The sequence below is a fragment of the Cryptomeria japonica genome, chromosome 1, assembly GCF_030272615.1.
Source record: "Cryptomeria japonica chromosome 1, Sugi_1.0, whole genome shotgun sequence".
Taxonomy (NCBI): domain Eukaryota; kingdom Viridiplantae; phylum Streptophyta; class Pinopsida; order Cupressales; family Cupressaceae; genus Cryptomeria; species Cryptomeria japonica.
The window spans coordinates 248,946,946-248,966,413 of record NC_081405.1 but is presented as its reverse complement, the minus strand read 5'-3'; the positions used below and the strand labels follow the sequence as shown (position 1 = coordinate 248,966,413).

General features: G+C 33.4%; 1 protein-coding gene across 1 annotated transcript; it reads left to right on the top strand.

Annotated features, from left to right (window-relative positions):
• Positions 1-11,922: 11,922 nt before the first annotated feature.
• On the top strand, positions 11,923-17,174 carry LOC131053682 (methyl jasmonate esterase 1-like). Its single transcript, XM_057988285.2, has 4 exons — positions 11,923-12,147; positions 16,416-16,541; positions 16,633-16,764; positions 16,899-17,174. Exons 1-4 carry the CDS (start codon positions 11,923-11,925, stop codon positions 17,172-17,174), a joined length of 759 nt encoding a protein of 252 aa, XP_057844268.2.
• The last annotated feature ends 2,294 nt before the right edge of the window (positions 17,175-19,468 follow it).

Below are 19,468 nucleotides of genomic sequence, written 5' to 3'. Positions count from 1 at the left end.
AAAATGCGAACCAGAAACAAAATAGAAAGGAAAATGTTTTTGGTTGATGCAAGATTGCTATGAACTGGGGATTCTCCTACATCACAATTTGAACAAAATCATGAATCTTTCTTCAATTAATGAAGTGTGTCATCTTAGATAATCGATCCACTACTATAAATATGGATTCATGTCATCTTTGAGTCCTTGGAAATCTCAAACAAGATCCATACTGATATCTTACGAATTTTTTTCTAGAACTAAAAGAGGTTGGTACAATCTAGTATTCTTATTGGCCTCCTTAGCCACTTGACAAGTTCCACACTCTTGAACACACTTTTGGATATTTGAGGCCAAAAGAAACTCTGACTCACTAAAGCTACATTTTTATCAATGCCAAAATGTCCTACCGATCCTCTAAAATGATTCTCCTTGATCAAATTCTATCTCATTGAGCTCATGGGAACACATATTTGGTTTCCTTTAAACATCATGCCATCTTGGATGAAGTACTCCAATCACTTTCTTCTTTCAATCACCACTAGTTCTCTACTCATGTTCAAGGAATCTACAAAGTCAAGATCAATTTCATACAAGTATCTTTTTTCTTTAGATCCCATTATTGTCACTCTTAAATGCATCATCGGGTTTCTTCGTCGGCTCAGTGCATCCATAACCTAGTTTGATTTACCACTCTATTGTTTTAGGAAAAATGCATAGCTCTTCATCAAATAAATCCATATCACATGTCTCTATCTCAACTTGCCTTGGTTATTTAGTTAGTGGAGTGCTTGATGGTCAGTATAAAATATAAATTCCTCTGCTAGAAAATATTGTCTTCACTTCTTCAATACTTGAATTATGGCATAGAATTCTTGATCATACACCCATTACCTTTTCTAGGAATCATTTAAATTCTAGCTAAAATAATAAACTAACCTCCCTTCTTGGCTTAGGACCACACTTATAACACAACCACTAGCATCACAATACACCTAAAATACCATGCTAAAATATGAAAAGGCTACAACTAGCTACTCCATCACCTTTTGTTTTAGTAGTTAAAATTGTGTTGTAAATGTCCACTTGAACATTTTTTGATGTCATCTCATTGTCTTCATCATTTGCAAGCAAATAGTGCTAATATTTTAAATGAGCTTCTAGTAAAAACTTTTCAAAACATGAGATGATCTTACCTTTCCAATGTTTAGTAATGTAATTTCTCTACCTTCTTCAAATCCATCATCAACCCCTCCACAAAAATCACAAATGATAGATAAACCAGGTTGGTCTTCATGAAATTGCACTTCTTGATGTTCGCTAACAAATTCTCTTCCTTCAGTTTGAGAATGCCATTTGCATTAAGCTAAAAGTAGAGACAGAAGAGGAAATAGATTATAATGTTTTTGTTTATTCCACACAAAGTGTGATATGTCAGTTTAGGGGTTTTTGGCCTAGCCTCTCTCAGCTACACACCTGGATCTCAGAATACTAGGAGCCTCTCATGACTAGTAAAGTTCATATTTAGCCCAAGGCTATAGAGTTTTTTATTGCAAAGTTTGAGAATGCTCATAATAGAAATAAAATCTTCTGTGATCATTATTCTAGCTAGAAGGATAGATTTTTGTTGATGATTAAACCATGGCACTCTGATTTCAACCCTTTTTTTGAAATGTTTAACAAGATCCCGATTTGGGTTCATCTTCCTAATATTCCCCTTCATGAAATTGCACTTCTTCGTGTTCACTAAAAAATTCTCTTTGATGGTGGGTTAAATCCTATTTCAAATGCCATTTCCATTAAGTTGAAAGTAGAGACAAAAGAGGAAATAGATTATAATTTTTATGTTTTTTCCACACAAGGTGTCATATGTCAGTTTAGGTGTTTTTGGTCTAACCTCCCTCAGTTGCATACCTGGATATCAAAAAATTGGGAGCCTCTCATTACAGGTAAAGTTAATATTTACCGCATGTGGCTAAAGGGTTTTTAATTTCAAATTTTGGGAATGCTCAAGATAAAAATAAATTCTTATGTGATCACTATTCTAGCTGAAGGATGGATTTTTGGTGATGATTAAACCTTGGCACTTTGATTTTAACCCTTCTTTTGAAATGTTTAACAAGATCCAGATTTGGGTTTGGCTTCCTAATCTCCCCCTTCATTTATGGTTTGATCCTCTATTAGAGGAAGTGGGTGAAGCCTTTGGAGTCTTTTTTACGGTGGATGATGAATCATCTGATATTTTTTAATCCACCTTTTCTCACATTCTGGTTGAAATGGATGTTTCAAAAGGGTTGTCAGTTGAGATATTATTCAAATATTCTAAGAGTTGTTGGGTTCAATTTTTGGACTATGAAGGGATACCTTTCCGGTGTAGAAGATGTTTTAAAATAGGTAATGTGGCTACACAATGTGGATTTGAGAAAAAGAGAATGATGGCTACATGGTGGAAAGGTGCTTCTTAACAACATTATAGATTGAGAAGAAATATGAGCAACAGATAAGTTTTTCTCAGGTGGCTGCGATGGATTTACAAGGTCTTGTTGAATCCTCTCTAGATGTCACAAATGGTGGGGTTGCTGTAGTTGTGCAAGATTATCATGTTGAAACCCCTAAAGAGAGAGGGAATAGGCCTTAGGCTACAATTTCTAGTGATAGTGTTCCAGATATCAAATCTGGTGGCTTTTTTGACAATGTCTTGCCCATGGGGGGGAAACTGATGATATCTCTGAGACGATGGAGAATCTTTTTGTAGGCATTAATTCTCAGGATAATGGTTGCCTTTTTCTATCTTGGCATGGTAAGATAGCATAGGTGGGAGAAGGTTGGATTTTTGTCAACTGTAAGAAAGCTAAGTTCTTTAAGCCCTCTTTTGACATGACTCTCTGCTCCCACAAGAGTAGCTCTAAATGTAAATCTTGATGGTTCTTGGTTGGGGGTTGATTTTGAGCTGGTTGTTGGCTATACTTATTTCATCTTCTATTTTAAGTTGTGGTAGCCTATTTTTAAAACCCATGTATATGGCTATTGGAGCCAAAATAATCCATGGTTATCTAGTATTTTCATGTTCCTTTTTTTCTCACAAGATTTTCATTGAGGGTTCCAAATCAATTCAAAATTTGATTGTAGAGGGTTTCAAGTCCCTTAAGAACCTATTTTTTCCTTAATAAAAAACAAATTTTCTTCCCTCGGCTACCAAAACACTTGTTCAATATGTCATATATGTTATTTCATTTTCTTGCTGAAAATCAAAATGTCATCAAGGTAAACAATTAGAAAATTACCCAATAACTCCTTCACTACATGAATCATTAGTCACATGGATTTTCTTGGTGTTTTAGTAACTCCATAAGGAATGGTAAACCACTCTTATAAGCCTCCATTGGTCTTGAATGCAATCGTCCACTCATCATTCTCCTAGATTTTGATATGATGGTATCCACTTTTGAGATCAATTTCAGTGAAGTACCTTGAACCACTTAATTAGAATTATTTCATCCATCCTTAGCAAAGGGGACTTTTACTTAGTCATGATATTGTTGATGGTTCTTGAGTCAGTAAAAATCCTTAATTATCCATCCTTTTTTGTTGTTAAGATAACAAGTACCACACATGGGCTTAGACTCTCCCAGATTAATCTTTTTACCAAGATCTCCATGTGTTTGTCAAGTCAGTTCTAAATTATTTATCAGTGTCATTTGCTGTACTACTTTGTTAGGAAAGGTCACCCTGATATAAGGTCTATGTAGTGGCTAATCCTTTTGGGATATAATTTGGCACAATATCTTAGTATTCTCCAGTAAACTCTACATCCTCCTTCTATGGTACCAACTCTTCTTGTGTGCTAACATATCTAGCATACTCATTGTTGCATTTTCATGGAATGGGTGAAAATAGAGTTTCATCATTATTCAATCCATCTAGGAATTTTCTTCCATCCACTAGGAGAATCCTTAGACTACCTCACTTAACTTCCTTTAGCTCTTCATCCAAGGGAATTGAGATATGTTTCTTTTTATTCATAGTTAAGATATAAGTGTTCTTTCTTTCATTATGTATGGGCCTTCTATAATACTGCCAAGGTCTCCCTAGTAAAAAATGGCAAGCATCCATCAACATGATATCACACAACTATTAATATTTATGAGAACCAATGGGAAAAATGACTAGGCATTTCTCACTCACTAAAATATTATGATTAATCTATATCCAAGAAATTTGGTATGGATTTAAGTGCTCAATCGTCTTCAGGTTCAACTTCCTTACAATCTCCTCTAAGACAAACTTGTTGGTACTATAGCTATCAATGATAACCTAACAACAGTTGCCCCCCAACTTGCACCTTGTACGAAACAAGCTTCTCCCTTATCTAGGTTTGTCAATGACTTCATTTTGCAATAGGGTCATTATGATGACAAATGATTCTCCCTATTTTGGGTTTCCTATGGACTTGAATGATCTATCTCATTCTTCCTCAACATTGGAATTTATACCTCCAAAATCTCTTGGCTTCCTTTCTCTTGGCTTCCTTGCACTTTCTTGGTGGTATTCAAAGGCTTGATGCCCAACTTCTCTGCACTTAAAATAGGTTCCCCAGAATGGTCCTTGATCAGCTCACCTATCATCCCTTTGGTATCCATCATCATGATGATAATCCTCCCTTTCCCTCTGGTCATGGCATGAGTCATCCTTTGGTCTTCTCTCCTCCCTCTGGTAAGGACTCCTTACTCTTCTTTACTTGGTATAAGGTCTCCTTTCAGTATATTGGTAAACAAATTTGACATTACTGACCCTATTTTTCCAAAGAGAAGTGACAAGTTACATTCAAAATATGGAGAGAATGTTGTAGAACTACAATCTTCCTTTGCAATGAGATGGGAACTCTCTCATATGATGGGGGTGTTTTTAGTTTTTCTGTACTTTTAACCTAAAATTACATAAAGGAGAAAACATAAAACTAAAAGAAGATGAATAACATAAACCCTACTAGAAGACATATGAATAAGAAGTAGGATTCCATAAATGATAACAATTACAAAAGGGTTTATCACTAAATAGGTTTAGACATGCAATGATGATGAAGGAAGTACAATAAACATCAACGTATGAAGCAATAGGTTGTACTAGCACATGCAAGTCAAGATGGCAAGAAATGACGTGTTTCATCAAATTGATTATATAGATCATTCGATTGAAAAGGTTAGTGGATTCCACCAATACATAAAGGGATTACTAATTTAACATATGAGACATTAGTAAGAATAACTCATGAATACATTCAAGGCATACAAACTCAATGTATTCTTCATTATTATTTTGAAAATATACAAGCTCAAAACCCCTTAAATACAAAGGTATGAATATTAAAAGCTCTCACCTAGTTTCTCTACAAAATTTTGTAGAGTTTCCTCCCATAAAAGTTCCCCTTCACATTACAAGTTGCCTTGTATTTATAGACTTTTAACATGATAACTACCTTATAACTAAGTTAGCATTTTCGAGTTAGAAACTACCTCCTTTGTGCAAAAAGAGCTTAGTTAGAAACTCAATCACTTTTGCACAAACGAGGCTCATTGTCTAACCTTTGGTTATAATCAGTGACACAAGCCACTTTTACAATTAGCGACTCCCAACTTTGAAAAAAAAAATTATTAATCTTAATAAAATAGTTTTTCGCCTTCATCTGCTTCATTTGTACTTGCCATTGAAGTCTTTGAAACTATTTGATAAACACATCAATAAGATATTCCTCGAATTCAAGGGTCCACTTGCTTTCAATATATTCTTGAGAATTGAAACATCTCTTCTCTAAAACCTTCCCATCTTCAGTCAATAAAATAACCCGTATTTGTCGTGCACCCAAAAGTAAAAGGTGAAGTATTCCATCATAGTGCTTCTTCATCTTTTGTTTCTTTTCTTTTGTATATACAGCGTGCCCTTCTTCCAAATTTGAATCCTTCATGTTGACTTCACCTTGACTTCACCTTGACTGACCTGCTGTCCCGTTTTGATGAGCATCACCTTCACGCCTTTTACTATGGCTGTGGATAAATAATTCATTCACCTTCTCTTGAAACAAGGGCACAGGTTGTTTAATCTAGCTTTCGCCCGCCGGTTGCATTTGCATAAAAGTTTATAAAGCCTTTTCAAGAAATCTATTAAGTGCATATCTGTAATCATCGCATTCATGAAACCACATTTCTTTTAGGTGTTTTTGCCAACTACTCGTGGGTTTGTGTGTGAATGTCTGCCAGGGGCCATTGCAGTTCGCTACCTTTGTCTCTTCTGTTCTTCGAGGAATCCATTTTACGTACATACTTGGCCACATAATTATTTAACAGTCTTGGCCGCTAGGATATTGATTCCACATTTGTATGCATGTGGAGATGAAAGGAGAAATATTGGCCTCGTACCTGGCAATTACGTTTACTTGAAAGTTTTTAAAGTATTTACAATGATTCCATTTTATAGAAATGCTACAATCATTACTTTCCATGTAGTGAAATCTCTTTGAATTATGATTTGATGTGTCAATGGCTGTTTCAAAGCTTGCACAGTGATATAGGCAAGAAGGATGCTAGCAAGGATTATGGAATTTATCTCTACACCCACCAGTTGCATTCATTTTAAAAGTTCTTAAAAACAGTTATGAATAAGGAGGTTAATAGGGTTTTGAAAAATGAGCAATGGAGTATAGGGGATTAAGTAGTTAAAGAAGTTAATCTCTTTGATTTTTTTATATTTTTTTTTGTCCAAAATGAGACTATTAACTTTGTTAGAAGGTTAAGCATTGTATGTTTTTGGCGCAAAATCGGAAGAGTGATTAATTGTTAACTTGGTTAAGGTTTAAGTGTTGTGAGCTTTTCGTGCAAAATGGGAGGAGGGATTAGACATTACTTTTTTAGTTTTTGAGAAACAATAGGAAGGAAAAAATAAGATTTAAGGTGTTTTTAAATATTTCTTTGCCAAATTATTCAAATGGAAAATAAATTAAATAAATTAAAAATATTTAAAATTATTTTGAGAAATAATTTATTCTTTCCCATTTGAAACCTATCAGCCTGCTTCAGAACAATACACATATGTTTTGACTGATATATAATTTTTCTCTGAAATTTGAACCGTACTTTAAAGGCAGCAGGTGAGCATAACCCAAAGAGATTCTTTGATGATGAGATCCTCAGTGCATGATTTAAACATTTTTGGAATAAAGATGGATGAAAATTAAGTATTAAAATCTCACAAACGGTGAGCTGTGTTTGCATTAAAATTTGTCGCATTGCTTAAAATGGTGTCTAGTGCATGCTCATAAAATGGTTTCCCTCGATTCTTTAGGTTTTCAATATATAATTGTATTTGTATCTTGACAAATGCATTATAAGACTATAAATGACAATACTTGGAGATGATGACCGTGAACTGAAGCCACATAATTATGTATCTTAGAAAATTATTTAAATAACATATTGACATCTTGTTTGACATTAAATTCAATGGAAAATTTTAAAAATTGGGTGCTTGTAAATTAAGGTACAACAAAGTGTGTTTTGTCCATCTTTCTAGATCTCTCTGATTTTTATTTCCCAGTATTCATGCTACTCTTCTGGCTAGATTTTGTTCTACCTTTAGTGCAAATTGGTAGGATTCCTCCATTGTTGTCATTCGTACTAGGTTTAATTCCTCTTGAATGTTGGTTCTCAGACCATTAATGTATCACGCCACCTTCTCTTTATTTGCTTTTCTATGTTTGGTCCTGATGATCATCTTATAGAACTCCTTGGTGTATTTCTTTCATGTCTTCTCTCTTTTCCATAAATTTTAATGTTTTTTCAAACGTTCTAGCTTATACTCCATAGGTATGAATTAACCCCTTAGTTTCATTACCATCCTATCCCATTCTGTGATCCTCTCCTTCTCTCTTCAGTTTCTATCCAACTGCACTTCCTTCTGCTAGATGGCAACATGCGCTTTTAACTTTCTTTTGGGAAACCTCACCCACTTTAAATTTTTTATCTCCTCAAACTCAAAGTAGTCGTCCAATTCATTTATCCAACCAATCAACTACTTGAGATTCAGGCTTCTAGCATAAGTAGGGATCTTAATCCTTAGCCTCTTTCTAGTCCTGGCGATTGACCTCATTAGTTTGATCTGATCTGACTCTTCTTCATCTTAGTTTTCCTCATCCTAATCTTGAATCCTCAGCTCCTAATCATCACTCTCCTCATCTTGTCTCAAATGTATGCCCTTCCTTCGGTACTCTTCCATGGTATCCAACCAATTCTTCATATCTATCATCATATCCATCATCTATTCCATCCTCCTGATAATATTGGCCATTGATAGCATTATTCTTGATGTCATGTTTTTTTTGAATTAGGTGTGTCTGCCTTAATTCGACAATCTGGTTTAGGATTGCAACTGCCTCACTTCAACGATTAGTTGACAACACCCACAACTTGCCTCTATTCATTAATTTATCTACACCAACAGTCTTTTAAAATGCACACCTCTACAAGATTGGAATATTTCTTTGATACCACTTGATGCAGTCAAGGTTGGAGAGTCCAAAATGGATTATCCAACCTTGCAACCAATGTATACACAAAGAATACTAGGAAACTGAATGGAAATAAAAGTATCATTTTTATGATCTAATTAAAAAAACTTAAATGCTCATAGACCTTCACATTATCAATACATTCAACCCATTGGCCCCACATGCGGGCGCACATATTGTCATTGGCTTATTATAAAGAAAATACTAGAAATAGAAGTTTTCTAGATCTACTATTCTCTAACTACATCTCCCTAACTTCTTGCTCACTACTGATGTTTTTTAAAGACTCTCTAGGTGCTTATATATCAGTTCCAAACACTAGAGAGATACACGCCAGCTTCTTTTGGCTCCAGTTCCAAATGTAACATGCGCGTTGGCTCTGAATGCATGAAGATGAACCAAATTAGATGAAAATAGGTGAGGACCCATCTGGGTGTTTTCTAGCATCGTATCCATAATGTTACACACTTCATAGGCTTGACAAGGCTTAGGAAAGTCTTGTATGCTTCCATCTTTGGGTCCATCATGTGGCCTTCTAGGACGCTCCCAAATAAGGTATACGTGCCTGATCTTGTTGTCTTCCCTCCAAATATTGCTATAATCTATTCACTGAAGTCATTCATAGGTTTATTTGGTTCAAATGAGGAAACTAAACAATAATTCCTACCACTTCATGGTCTCTTTGTAATCTCCCTAATGAAAAGGGCGTCTGGAGTATAATTGATCCCTTCATACAAGGAATCTATCTTTCTACCAAGTGCATTGCTAGAGTTTTGGAAGATAATTCCCTTTGGAAAATTTTGATTATGCACTACATGCAAACAACCACTTTTGGTAAATCTTGGAGCCATGTTTTATCAAAAGATTCTTCTAGCTCGATACTTAAATCTTCATAGATTAGCCTCCATCAATTTCATCTAGAAATCCTAGCAACTCATGTCACAAAAGTTATCTTAGTCTCATCAATATTTCAATCATGGGCTTAGTTTTGCAACATCCTTAATTTGGTGGAATCACTTGATTCAAGAAACTAATTTTCCATTGTTTAAGATCCCTTGACTAAGAGGTAAATGCCTATTCAAGAAAGTTATTCAACTATTCAAGAAAGTTATTCAACTGTTCAAGAACCTATGGGATTCTACTAGTTTCACATGGAAATCATGGAAATAACATAGTCTCTTCTTTGAGTAAAATTATAAAGACAAGTTAGCTATGTTGGAAATTCAAAAAATAATGCTACCTAATCTAGCCATTATCATTGAACCTCTGGCTTTCAATCAATATTGCTCAAAGATTAGAGTTGGTCCAATGGCTAGAGCATTATATTTTTTCTCTCCAGGTTATGTATAAGGAAATAGTGCCTTGTTTGGCCTAGACATGTTGACACAATTCTTTTTGGAAATGTAACCTTAGTAGATCCAAGTGAAGAAAACTCAAACTACAAATTTGGATGTCTAAAGTTGACTCGGAATCAATACCCACTTCCTAGAATATTTTAAATGCTAAACTCCCTATACCCAAACTTGTCTCAAATTCCTCTATCTACCTTCATATTATCGTTATTGTGGTAATATTGAAACATTCAAACATTTCTTTTTATTTTTTCCGCTTGTTAAGACCTTATGGACTACCCTTACGAAAAAAATACCTACCCTTTTAGACCTCCCTTGATCATGGAAATATGGTCTTTTCAGACTTTCTCTTGTGCATAACTTGATATCTAACTGATGTCAGCTAATCGTAATAAAAAATATATGAAAAAATTGATTCTAAGTTGCATTCTTCATTCTATTACATCCCTTTAGATTGATAATATAACAATTTGCTCCTATTTGTACATCCAAATACTAAGCATATCTTTTTTCCTATAGAAGAAGAGCTTTTCTAGTGATGATCTTTACTAGCAAGCAATTTATGTCTTCACTCACAATTTTAAATAAAAATAATGCCTAGTTCTCCTCAAATTAGTTTGGCATCTTCTCCGGATACATATTTAGCTTCAAGAATTACTAATTTTTTATTTTTCTTGGATTATGTTAGTAGTAGAAAAGATATCGTTCTAATTCATGGAGGACAATGAGCTAATCTGAGCATTCAACAATCGTAAGACAACTATGTCGCATATCTAGTATATAAGCCATGAGAGTCTATTCCAATTATGGAATGGAGACAACTAGGGAAATCAAGGAGGACTTGTTAAGATTGACTGGTCACAGGCTCTATTTCTGGTAGTCAACAACAATTTTAGTGTTTAATTGATGGAAGCTTCATTGGGAGAAAAGTTGAGAGGGGTGAGTTAAGAACAGTGGAGGAAATTGCAATCGATAAATAAAAATTAAATGATATACAACTACTACAACTATAATAAGAAATAGCCTCTTCCTCCTACAAACTATAGTGCAAAAATATACAATTTAATTGGTTTTATTTCGCTATAAGCTTGGTTGTATCTTTATAGTCATGACAACTTTTTCAAGTATTTGTTGACTATTTATGCTTTAAGAGAAGTTTTGTAATATTTTCTTATTTCAATCAAAAAGAATTTAATCAATAAGGTACAATTAAGGTGTAATCTCTCTACTAGCAGTTGAAAACCTCTAGAGTGGATAATATTTTCGATTGTTCAAAATATTCTAATACTGCAAATTGTATAATCTCTACATTAGTGTATGATGGCAATACTACTAGATACTATGAGAATTAGAAGTGTTGTTGGATATTTTAAATAAAAATGCAGTGTAGAAGGACTAGAAATCCTTTTTGGAACTTGGGTATACTATCTTACTATATTTTGAATATTTTTTTGCACCTGGTTGTACTTGAATTTTCTTAATTAAATCTAGAAGAAATTCTAGATGATCAAATTTTGAGTCTAGGAAATTATTATCAAGAGAGAGCATAATCACTAAAATTTTAGTGGTCCCTTGTGAATGGTTTTTGGTTTTGTTGAAAGATATCTAGACCTAATTACTATAAAAATAAATGTATCATTATTATAAGGCAAATAATACGTTTAACCAAAAGTAAAAATAAGCAAAATAGATCATACAGATGTCACCACAACAGAAGCAGTGAATCTGTTAGGAATTTTTTTTTTTCTCTTATTCACTAACTAATTCTAAATTTTAGTTAAAATTTAGTATGAAATATTGCAGATAAAACTTTCCACATAAGGATTACACCACAGTGTACAAACTTGTTGCTATTTCAGCCATCTTAATCTAAAATATGCAAAATCTTAGTTAATATCATAATGTAATCTGAATAGTATAATGATACTCACACGTAAAGTAAAATGCCGCCTTCAAATATGGGTCTTTATCTTCCATTTCTTAACTCATAGGCTGCTGTTGGTTTACAGGAAACAGAATAGTGAATAGAGGAGTATGGAGGCAAGAATTTGTCACTTTGTGATGGTGCATGGAGCAACCCTTGGTGCATGGTGTTGGTACAAAGTTGCAGATCTTCTTGTGAAAGCGGGTCACACTGTGTCTTCCATTGACATGGCAAGCGCAGGTATCGATCATAGTGATGCTGACCACATTTCATCTTTACAAGAGTACAATCAACCTCTTACAGACTTCTTTACAGCTCTTCCTTCTCAAGCTAAGGTATGCTTTAAGAGCCGTGTGATCAATATACACTTAGAATTAAGGTCTTCATTAAACAATCAGTACTGCGTTGTGGTGGAGAGTATCTCCATTTCAAATGCCAGTTTATTGGTCACGATATATATGTAGAACGGGTTCGCAATCTTATTATTTGATTTTGAAAATCTGAAATGTTTTATTGGGCATCATTTTACTTTTCCCAAAATCCAATCTAGACAATCTTACTTTTTCATTTGAATCATTTCTAAAGATTGCCTAGATCAATATACATAAGGCATAAGGTAGAAAGAAGAGGGGGACCCTTTTAGTATTGATCTTTAGTATGTTAAGCATGCTCACAATTATAAAATTCTGTTATTAGATGTTTGTTGTTCACTTGATTTACAATGTATGTCTAAACAAGATCTCCAATGTAATGAATATCAACGTATGGAAAACTTGAATGTTTGTAACTTATATGGAACTTTGATTCCCATCATACAAATTACTAGCAATATATTAGAAAAGAGTTATGCAAGCTATCACTCCTAGTTGTGATCATCAAAGCATTGATGTCTAGCTATGTGGAAGTGAACAAGTGTTCCCCTTCAACTTTACGTTAAATTATAAGGACTAATAATCTAAGATAGTCCACTCACTAATACTACAAGTCACCTAAAATAATTATATAGAGTAATGGAGACCTACCTCACATACACCAAAACACATATATTGGATACTATGAAATAAGAAACACAAATGACATATTTTACTGTTTAGAACATTCTTCTTTCACATTTAGGGGTCCGTGCTTTCCCTATTCATGCTCTCATAGAAAACACCTACATCTCCTAAGCTATATAATAGTTCTCATTCTAAAACTTCTTTCTTTCTCACTCTTCAACCTGTACATGGCTCTTTTGTTCAGGTGTATCCCTTTAACTCGTTTATATGATGGTTTATTATATAATGTATTATTCTTTTTGTTGAGACTAATGCCTCCCACATTAACACTCATTGATTCACACCTATAGATCCTTGATCATATAATCAATCTAAGTTCTCTCTCTCTCTCACACACACACTTAATCTTACACATGAATTTATGACATAGATATCACTCCTTAATACTAGATTTACATACACACAAGTTCTCTTTATGGTTATTCATGGTCCTAACTTTCAACACCATTTTTTGATGCCCTCTCTTTGATTGAAACCATTAGCAACCAGTTTTTTATTATTTCTTTTACAACATTGTGCTTTATTTTATTTTGTATAAAGCAACTTTTGTACATTTTTTAGAGGGAAAAAGTTTCCACATTCTATTGTTCATCAATTTGTCATAGTCTTGTTTCATGTTTTTCTCTAATTAGTTCTCCCCTCTAGTTCATTCATATAAAATAGATCATTAATATAAAATACTTTCATCTCAAGAGCTCTCTCATTCCTTCCTTAGGATTTTGACTCATGCATATATATATCTTAAATAATCCTTATATTCTATCTAGAAAAAAAAACTTCTTCTTCACCACTATACATAAAAAATATATTATCAGAACCATTAGTTGCTTCAATTTTAGTGGTGTTGTCTACATTTGTAGTAGTGCACAACTTAGTTTCATAAATATATTATTCATTTTACTATAATTTAATATCTACAAATTTGAGGAATTTATTATAGAGAAAAAAATTGGCTATAATTTTGGAAACTTTAGTAACTTTTTATCCTTATTAATAAAGAAATATTTTGTTTTAAAATCATACAAGCTAAACGTCTTTTTAGGATCTTCTCTATAACTCATCAAAAACACTTACAACTATTTACTTCAAACCTTTTCCTCTTTCCATCAATGTTGTCGTAATGTGGTGAAAAATAATGAGGGGAGATCAAGTGGAAAGCTTTACTCCCCTCAAAAGAGGGATAAAAGTTTCACAAAGGATTCCCTTCAATTTTTCACACATTACTTTTAAAAGAGGGGTTGAATTCACTAGATCCAATTCCCAATTGTAAGAAATTGAATACTAAGTGAATTGCAGTGAATTTGGAAGGTATTAGGAACATAAATTAACCCTCTTTTATAATAGACTAGTTGAATTAAGTAAACTGAGACTAAGTGTAGAAATGACAAAGAAATGATTATATGTTGAGATAGAGATGTGAGATGAAGCTGTGCACCTGAAATTAGCAGTCGAATGTCAAGACGAAGCTTCCCTACAAATCTGAGAAAAAGTTGCAGGGACCGTGTGTAAGTTGCACATGTTCCTTTGAAAAATCCACACACTAAAAAAAGTTTTTCCGTCTCTGAAAATTAAGGCAAACCTACAATTACAGTCGTGCACTTGCAATCTTTACACAAAAAAGACAGGGAAATTTTTTTGCCATTGGGAGTTCGCCTTTGGGTCAAACCCCGTTTTGGAATTAACCAAGTGGTTGAAAAATGCTGCAAGCAAATGAAAGTAAATGTCTGAAGTAAATCAACCTCAAGGATGGGATGTAATTGAAACATTGATACCTTTGTAAATGAATTTTTTTGAGAAGATATGTGAAATAGGATATTTGGAATGTTGGTAGAAATATCCTCTTCAATGGTTGAATCCTTATCTTGAATGCAACACCTAGCCTTCAAAGAAGACTTGAAATGCTCAATGCTTGAATGCTTGATAACGATAATGGAGACCTCTCACTTGTTCACCCTACTATCGCTTATGCAAATAGAAGGGGAAGTGCTCCTTATATACTTGCCAATTAGGGGTATTTAGGTAATTTCCCATCTTAGAACAACATAGAGAAACTTTTCTTGCTTAACAATTGACAAGCCCAAAATAGGACTAGGACAAGGGCGCCATGCCCCTGTCCTAAGAGGAAAGGGGCATGGACAGGTGCGCCACACCCCTGTCCTACCCTGATTTAGGATAGGTAGTAGCAAAAGGCAATGTAGAATGATTGAAAATGCAAGTTATTGATGGCATGAGCATGTTTTGGGTCTCCAATTAGGCTTAGGGATTTGTCCATTAATGCAAAGACCCAAATGTGGTCAAAAATTGGAAGGGTTGCAATTTTATGATGCTACATGTGTGTTCTTGAAAAACACACTCAAAAAATTCAATTTGCCCAATATGAGGCTTTATTCACCACTATTTTTAAAAATTTTAATGAGGAAGGAACTTTAACAGATCGGGAAATATTAGCAAACCAAGAGGCAATTGGACCTAGGGGCTGCCAAAAATAAAATTTAAATCATTTACTTAAAGGAATAGAATTTGAAACAAGTATTGGGTAAATTAATGTATATCACACTAGTTGTGATGAAGATGTCTAATATGATTGTCCATAGATTCTTTCAAATCCATGGATAAATTGATCTTGACAAAACACATCTCTCTAGATGTATTAGGATCAATGTAAATGATGTTCCCAATGGAATTACTTATAGTGGTTAAAAAAATTTAGCAAGGAAGGGATAAACATGGGAACTCAAACCAAACTAGGAAATGAAGTGTCTTCTATTCCGAGATAGCCAAATCTCACAATCACAATTGAAAGACAAAATGATGCCAGAACATACCATAAGCCATGATTGAGAATGGCATTTGCAAATCAGAAAAGAAAAAGCCCTTCAATGAGGTTTTAGATAGTGTCAAGTCATATGCCATGCAAGGTTCGGGACTTGTTAGCCTAGTTACAAAACATTCTTTTGTGAGTTCTCCCAAAAGGATACCCTATCAAAGTAAAATGCTCTAGTCACTTGCATGCATTATCAAAATCAGGGTTTTGTAAAACCACATCTATTAGAGAATTAGAGCGCATAGCATATGAGAAACTTTCAAGGTTTTTTTTTCAGAGAGCAGTGCAAAGCCACCAAATTATCAACATCATCATGAATTGTTAAGCTGAAGCCATTTGAAACAACAAAAAAATATTAGACAAATAAACTTGCAATAAATATAAAAGATTAAAGACTTTCATGTGTCAAAGGTATTATTCTCCATAAAGAGAGTAAAAGACACAAACTCTAATTGAACCAAAACCTCCAAACATTTCTCACAATTCTCATTGCTATATTTTTAACCTACAAAAAGAAATTTGCATTTGCTAAAAGATTGTACAATTCTATTGTTTTAATCGAAAATCTAAGTTTTCTATTGAATAGTTTTCTAGAAAAATCTAGAAGATCTCACTTTTGCAACTTCCAATCGAAGCAATCTCACATTTTAGTTAATTATACAAGTTAAAATTTCATCAATACCAAGTATGCCAAGTAATTTGTAGCTATATGTCTGATCAGGTTATATTCGTTGGCCACAGTGCTGGTGGCTTCAATTTGAGCTTTACGATGGAGCATTTTCCAGATAAAATTGTTACTGCCTTCATGCCCCTCAGCGGAACAACTCTCTCTGATATGATGAATGAGGTTTAAAGAATTCCCTCTCTTTACTTATTGCTGCACCACCAATAATCTTAAACTTGCAATGACAGTTCTCTAAATGCAACTAATACAATAGGTCGAATCCATAGTTGGAAACTTCGGAGACTCCACATTTTACTATGCAAATGGGAAGGAGAATCCTGCAACATCCGTCAAGTTTGGCACCCAGTTTGCACGAGAGTTTCTATTGCAGAACAGTCCTTCTTGGGTAAATCATTTGAGAAAATAGACAGTTTGGTTGCAAATAACAAATATAGAATCGAGTTATTGGTTAACGAGGTAATTTATTGAGTTATTATGAAATTTCAATTGATGGGTATTTTAATATGGCACTGAATGCAGGATCTGACGTTGTGGGAATCGTTGGAAAAGAAATTTCCAATATGGCAAGAACCTCTTTTGTATACAGCTAAAAACTATGGAAGTGTTAGAAGAATATACGTTGTGGCGAAGGACGATAAGTATCTTGTGGAAGCGTTCCAGAGAAAGATGATTGCAGACAATCCTCCACAAATGATATACGAAATTGAAGGATCTGCTCATACCGTATTCTTCTCCAAACCTCTTCGTCTTGCTGAGGTGCTTATACAAATTGCTAATGCATTACAGTGCAACTGAAACAAAATCCCATTTCAAGGTGATGCAGATGGAGTTTACTAAAGCTACAGATATCTAGAAACTTATAATAAAGTGGTTACACAACATGCCAAGGTTATTAATATTGGAATAGTGAACTTTCTATAGTCATATTATTTTCTATTTAAGTTTTTTAAGATTTTAAGGTGATGTCTTAATATATATAATGGTAAATGTTTGAAGATTTTGTTTTTTTGTTTTTTAAATTTTTATGTATATACATAGATATTTTTAAATATCTAATTCTATCATTTTCATTTTATATATGCATTCATTTTATGTATTTTTTGTTGTCATTTGTTATCTAAATCAAACCATATATCATTCTAGGATAAATTAAGCAATATGGGCATACCTTATACTCAAAACCAACTTGCCTCTTATTAATTTAAACATTAAAATCAAATTTGGTCAACTCATATTGTTTACTCTTCTACCTTGAGTTGACTTGATGCATATTTTAAGACAACTTAGTTATAAAAGACTATGCATTCTTAAAAAAGAATTGTTTCCTGCCAATTTTTTATAACTTGACCATGGATTAATTAGCAACTCAAAGATCCATGGATACTTTTTATTTCAATAGAGTACCTTCATTCCTACCTAATTCTTCCCAAAAACCTATTCCTTTATTTGAAACACAAAATTTGGTACCAGATACTCGGTGACAAGTACAACCTACTCTCTAATCCTCGTGTCTCTTTACTCCTAGTCTCCTAAGATCACTTTGGACCTCAAGCATCAATGTGGACCTCACATCTTCAAACCTAATACCCAATTCAAGTTTCTTAATTGAATTTGATACCTAAACTATTCCTTTTGCTTGTATTGACTCCTTTATATGCAATCCATAAAATATCATCTATATCACTCTCTCTTATCATAGTCTGAATTTCTTCACCATTCTCAAAGCCGAATATTATTCCTTGCAAGTTATCAAGTTCCCCCCAAGATCCAAACTCCTACTAGGCACTATATTTTCATGCTTCATGTTCAGAGCTAATAGTAGCCTAGAACCATAATGTGATACACTATTGTCATTACTTTCTTATCAAGGTAAGATATTTCAACAAGTAGATTGAATTTTTATTTCCTCAAAATATCTCTTTTACTATTTTGAGGACTCAAACCATGTCATCACATACCATAACAAAAGTTCCAATGCTAAAGGCATAATTTATAGATCAATGAAGAATGTTCTACCATGCCTCCCTCGTAAATATTAACACATACATCCATTATTTAAGGAATAAAATATGAAATAAAAATCCCAACATATATCAATGATAGTAAGATAAAAATTTGAATATTTTCAAAATTTATTGCTGATTTACGTCCCTCACATGTTGGCCATCCTTAACAATTACTTTACTCAAGCTACAACTTATATGATTAATTTTCACATCTTCTTTCCTATTTCAAAAGGTTGGTAATTTATTATTCTTAAGTCACCACAATCTACAGGTGAGCAAGAGTTGTAAATCATTCCTTTTTTCTTTATTCTAGAAGAAGCATATGTAGGAAAATATAATGAATCTAAGATTTTAAGTTATATTTATATCAAAATATCTCCATCATAGTTTGTGTTCATCTAAAGAAATATTCTAGTTGTAGTTAGGATATTTTTGCCACATTTACTTGTATGAGTGTAATGTTTGATTTGATATATGTGGGAGTTCTAAAGTTGTATGAGCCTTGCTATGACAATTTCCTTATTACACATGGATATATGTAGTTCCATGATAGATTCTTATAGATGATTTATTATCAATAATAGATATTTATGTATGTTAGAAGCATATACCATTAATATTTATGCTTTTAGCTTTTATAAACAACAATTTTGTTTCCTAGTAAATAGGCACTAGTGTTGAGAATCAATGATTCTACCATATTCCTTTAAAAGAACATATCATTCATCAATAAAGTAGGAATTCATTTTTCTATTTACGTAGCAAATGAGTATGTGGTTTAAACAAGGAGGCATCATTAAAATCTTTAGCATGCAAATCATTCATGAATACTGCTTTTGTACCCACATCTTGAATTTTTACAATGATGAGAATCAATTATATAAGAGGTATTTTATGTAGTTTCCTTTCTTTTAACCTAGTGGTAACTTTTGAGGTTAAAACTACCTTATATGTAGGTATATACACACCTTGAAACATATTTTCAGCATTTTAAACCTATATAGAATACCTCTAGGAACAAGGTTATTAGACCTATCCAAGTCTATGTTTGAGGATGGATTATACTCTATTATTCTTTCTCTT